This window comes from Littorina saxatilis, linkage group LG2, assembly GCF_037325665.1.
Source record: "Littorina saxatilis isolate snail1 linkage group LG2, US_GU_Lsax_2.0, whole genome shotgun sequence".
Taxonomy (NCBI): domain Eukaryota; kingdom Metazoa; phylum Mollusca; class Gastropoda; order Littorinimorpha; family Littorinidae; genus Littorina; species Littorina saxatilis.
Window position 1 is genome coordinate 55,525,024 of NC_090246.1, and position 5,611 is coordinate 55,530,634.

The 5,611-nt window shown below is 36.1% G+C and overlaps 1 protein-coding gene across 2 annotated transcripts in view; it reads left to right on the forward strand.

Moving 5' to 3' along the window:
• LOC138959299 (TNFAIP3-interacting protein 1-like) overlaps positions 1 to 1,607 on the forward strand; it is a 37,273-nt gene extending 35,666 nt beyond the window's left edge. For both annotated transcript variants that reach the window (XM_070330715.1, XM_070330716.1), the window contains exons 17-18: positions 65 to 178; positions 1,077 to 1,607. In XM_070330715.1, the coding sequence (XP_070186816.1) occupies positions 65 to 166 (102 nt within the window). In that variant the 3' untranslated portion in view covers positions 167 to 178; positions 1,077 to 1,607. The remainder of the gene's footprint in view (positions 1 to 64; positions 179 to 1,076) is intronic.
• The last annotated feature ends 4,004 nt before the right edge of the window (positions 1,608 to 5,611 follow it).

Below are 5,611 nucleotides of genomic sequence, written 5' to 3' on the forward strand. Positions count from 1 at the left end.
ATGTAATCTGTAGTTTCTGAATAAGATTGTGGTTAAGTATAGTTTATTATTTATGTTCCACCAGTTACTCATGTCCAGAGGGGGTGAGCAGAACGGTCAAGGACCAACCAACGGCGGCGACCTGGTCATTGACTCTGGGGCATGGGCAACCCCTATTGCCCAGTGAAGGACCACTGAGGTAGGTTATGGTTAAGACTGTCTCTTAAGTCTCTGTGTGGAGCTTTTCACTACCTGCAGACTTTCCTTTTCAATGAGGAATGCAGGTGTTGGGTTGAAAATATGATGTGTGTGTTGTTAGGTTGAACATATGATGTGTTGATGTGTGTGGTGTACGTGTGTTGTTAGGTTGAACATATGATGTGTGTGTTGTACGTGTGTTGTTAGGTTGAACATATGATGTGTTGATGTGTGTGTTGTCCGTGTGTTGTTAGGTTGAACAAATGATGTGTTGATCTGTGTGTGTGCTATATGTATGTGTGATAATTATGTGTGTGTGTGAAATGTCTGTGTGGTGTGTGTGTGTATGAGTGTGTGCATGCGTGTGTGTGTGGGTGTTCCTTGCACTCATGCTTGTGTACAGTTGAACACCCAGTTCTCCCTTTTTAAGACCTCAAGAATTCTGAGATAATTGGGTCTTGAAAAGGAAGGAGTTTTGAAATGGAGTTTACATTGACATAGGTCATGAACAAATCATCTGAAATATATAGAATTTTTTAAATCCTAGAAGGAGGGTGGGGTAGTGGGGTCCTCGAATGGGGGTAATGTTTCCAATTTAGAGGTCAGTATAAATGTTTGCAATGTATTACTCAACGGTGGACCTCTATCTCTACTGTGTGTTCAGGGATGTAAAACGATGATAAAGCACAATTGAATAAGCATGTTCTTCTCAAGAGTGGCAATTAAATTAAACCTTGGAATAATGGATACACAGGTGAGTTTTTTTTTATATATTTTTTTTTATATCACTGGTAGATTATTGTAGAAAATGTTTGATTTTGTGGCTTGCAGTCTGCATTTTGTCTTTTTTTGTTGGTATGGTTAGCTTTTGAATAAAGCGAATGTTCACTCTTTTTCAGACAGTCCATACCCAAAACTACTGGTTAGACCATAGTGGGACCAGCCTTAGGCATCAACGTTTGCCTGTAGAGCCAACGCGCAGAACTTTGCATTTGCTCAGAGCCGTGAGCACCAGACAGGATCTCTGCAAGACCTCTTGAGACAGAAATCATTGAAAAGAACACCTGATTTCAGACGAGAGAATTACTGATAGCAAGACCAGATTTCAGACAAGAGATCCTCTCTCGTGCTTGCTAACTGCCAGGGCTGGCCCTGAAGACACTCCAAGCGTGTCGTGTGAAAGGAGGAGAGAAAATACGTTTGATGTCTTTCACAGTCATCTGAACACACTGAAGACACAAAGAAGACTTTTTTTTCAATACGGCGACTTTTACTTTCCAGGAACAAAGAGTTAGGGTTAGGGTTAGAGCAGTTGTTTGAAGTTGAAATCACACTAAAGCAGGAGTATTTATTATACTTAATGTGTTACTTGGGTAGCTGTACTTCAGCTTTGTTACTACATGTAACACAAACATAATAGGATTAGTAAATGTGGAAAAAAATCAGCATACATCCCAACAAATGGGTAGCTGGCTGACAGTTATTGACACAAACAAATTTTGAGCAATGACAGTGGAACAATTCAGCTTAAATCCCAGCCAATGGATGGCTAAGATGTACTTCTGCTTTGCGACTGATGCAAACATCGTGTTGCCACCCAGAGTGGAAAATTCAGCATAAATCCTAAAATAGTGAACTCGTATATAAGTCTTTTTTCCTTCCTACCTTGTTGAATTAGTGGCTTCCTTCTTATACCTAGCATCTGAACGTTTAAAATGTTCCTCCTTTTTTTCTTTAACGTGAATTTGTAAGTCTATGTACAATGTGATGGACAAAAGCAAATTCACTGCTGTCTTCAAGGTGTTCAGAATGACAAGGGGGACTGTACTATACAAGCAGAATTGCAAGCTGGAGTGTCACTCCGAACAATGACAAACCGACCCTCTAGTGATCACCAGTGCTGAGGTATCTTGAGCTCCAACAGGGTTGTGCTTTTTTGGGGCCGGTTTGCGAAGGATGTTTTTAAATTCGAAAAGCAGCGCAACACTCTTTGAGCCATAGATACAGCTCTGTAACTAGGCTGGTGTGGGTCAACATATTCAAGGTATTCTCATTGACTTTGAGAACATATATACCAAGACAGAACAATTTTAATAGCTGTCATAACCACTCGCAGTAGACAAGGCTGTTGATGAGGGTCTGTGTTGTGCTAAAAGAGATTATTCCCTTTCCCGTTTAAGTCATTGAGCGGAAAGTGAATACTGACACAACATCATAATAATAATAATAATAATAAAGTGTATTTATATTGCGCCTATCCCTTACAAAAAACAAAAATATTTGGCTCTAAGCGCATTACAACATGTGAAGGACTTGGTACAATCAAGTCTGACAAATACAACAGCACAATATACAGTCGGTCTCTTAGGTAAAAGCAGCTTCGACAGTTAAACACTTCTACTAAAAGATCCTCTAACAATTTACAAACATAGTTAAAGAACATCGAGTTAATAGGAATTAAAAAAAGGTTCTTATAATAAAACTATCTAGCGAACGACGAAGAAGAAGAAGAATAAAACTATCAATGTCAATGTATAACAAGTCATTCAACGTAAATGGCCAAAGAACAACAATAAAACAATGGTGATAAAACAGTTATACTCAATGGCTAATAACGAGGCAGAGTTAAATAGTATCGACACAAGATTAAAACAAAACATATTTCTGGAGACGAATTAACAACAATAAAGCAATGGTGATAAAACAGTTTTACTCAATGGCTAATAGCGAGGCAGAATTAAATAGTATCGACACAAGATTTAAACTAAACATATTCCTGGAGACGCATTTAATAATTATACATGTATCAAATAATCAATGTACAAAATACAGCCCTCGCAAGCAACCCGCCCCCAGCCGGCCCACAGCGCGCTACGATGGTGAAATGGTTTCAGTTTATCAAGGACTTCCTTGACAAGACATCCACTGGATCAAGAACACAGACCAATATGAGTAGTGTTTTCAGATGAGAATGTGTTATACAGCTTCTGGTGTGAGACATGATATACCTGGAAAATACAAGTTTTGTAACCTTTGAAGCGACCCAAGGATTCAAGTAATAAAAACATTATTAGCATAAAGTTAAAGCTCTTAGGAACATATGTCGTGTGTACATGTACTACATGTTTTTCTTGTCTGTCATTTTTTTTTTTTTAACAATGTTATATACATACCGGTACATCAGAAGAAACAATTGTGGCCAATTGTTGTGGTATTCTTAGGAAGCAGTTCCGCAGATAAGGAGAATCTTCAGCAGAAATAAATATTCACCAGTTCAATTGTGGCCACACATATAAAGGTATGCACCTCTACAAGAGACTTGGATAACAAAGCTTGGTATTTTAGAGCTTAAGTTTTAAAGCAGATGTTTATGTTTCTGCTGGAAAACATATTGGATGACAGGAACAGACTGAAATGATATTTGTTTGACTAAATAGTAATGTTTTTCGACATAGACTGAACTATGGTTCTTTTAAACCCAAAAGATAGTTGTACGTTCAAGTGCAATGAGCAGATAACGCACACGTACTTGCAAGCATTGAAGAAAATTGTGATGATAGTTTTTCAGACTGAAATGATATATGTTTGACTAAGTAGCAATATAATGCGACAAAGAAGAACTATGGAACTTGTGTAACCAAAAGATAGTTGTACCTTGAGGTGTTATGAGAAGATAACACAAACTTTCAAGCGTTGAAGAAAATAGTGATGATAAAGTTTGTCAAATGTATGCATGAGCTGCAATATGCTCTTATTTGCAGTAACATTGAAACTGTACTGAGGCAGTTCCTGCTTTCTACTGGTGTGTGGAATTTATGGACTGATATACATTTACCAGCAGTTTTCTTGAATTTGTTTTGCATTGCACAATTCTTTTAGATTGCATCATTGTCATCATTTACATGTCATCAGTAATCGCTTCTTTAGGTTTTATTATGGATGAATAACTCAAAGATAAAGAATGTCGGATGTCCTTATTGTTATATATTGTTCTTGAAAAGAAGACACATAACCATACACATAATCCGACAAAACATGTTCTCATCTGGTAAAAATTTCTGGTGAAAATGTTTGATCTTGATATGTTTTATGTTTCATTTTGAGGCCACAGTGAAGTTTCTTGTGTTAAAGAGATTCCTGTTGTAATTAGGCCAAGAGTTGATGACTTTTTATTGCAGGGTTCTCTGACTTTAACTGCACTGTTGGTCTTAAAATGGTTCATAGGATATGTTAATTTCTATCAAGAAAAAAATACTGAGCTTGTGGCGGTCTTGAAGACCCTGAAAATATTTGGACGGCAAATGTTGAATACTGGAGGTTTCCTGACCCTGATACTGACACAGACATTATGTGAATACATAAACGTTTTAATATTTGTTTAGCTTGTTGTGCTTTTGCACTTATAATTACTCATGGTATTTTGGTATTTTGTAAAATGTGAAACGCTAAAAAGCATGAATGTTGACTGAAAAACGACTCAGATTTAGATCCTACTGTTTATAATGCATATGATATGCATATATCACAGAGTTATATTTTATTCAAGAAACAGGCACTAGTTGAACAAGGATATATAATGTTCTAGTTAACACCGACTTGTTTTGTTCTCTATGGTTACTCCTGTGTACTATATGCCTGCTATGACTAAATCAGTTGTGTTGTTCACAAGATAAAAGTAAATTAATCAAACAAAGATGCATTGCAAATGTGGACAAAAAGTTACATTGACTATACTGTTTCTAAAATAAGTAAGCAGTTTTTGTAGACATTGATGGAAATAAGTTTAGTTAAGAGCAGAATGAAAAAGCTTAAAAAAATGTGCTGTTGAAAACAACATAATACATGTATTGAAAGCAGTGGGAAGGTTATTCTGTATCATTATCTTCATCGTGCTTAGTAGATGCAACAAATACTTTGTGGTGTATTTTGTAAATGTTTTCAGAATACACCAGTAAACATCCACGTTTTGTTGTGAAGATATTTTTTTGGAAAAGTTTGTGCTGCGGTTGAAAAAAAAACCCTGTGTTTGTTTAAAGTTGAAATTTGAAAAATAAAACTGTGTTGAAGATTGTGATGTACAAAATATACTTTTTACCTTGTTTTGTTAAAGATTTTTGTTCTCATAAAGATAGTACAATGTGTTTGTTGGAAAGCCTTAATCCCCCAAAAAAATTCCATTAAGGAATTATTTCCTTACAGGTATAGTCATCAATAATTTCTTCCCAGACAGATTTGGGCGCCTTAAGTTGTGTTTTATGGTTTATACTTGTTCATTTGATGAGTTAACCCTATTGACTTATACATGATCATTATTTCTGTGAACTTTCTGTTGTTGTTTATTTCATTTTTGCTATTTGGTTTGTAATCTCTGCTGTATTTAAGCTTTTTGCTTTAACTGTGGTGAAAGTTCTTTACACTAAGTTGCATTAGCTCA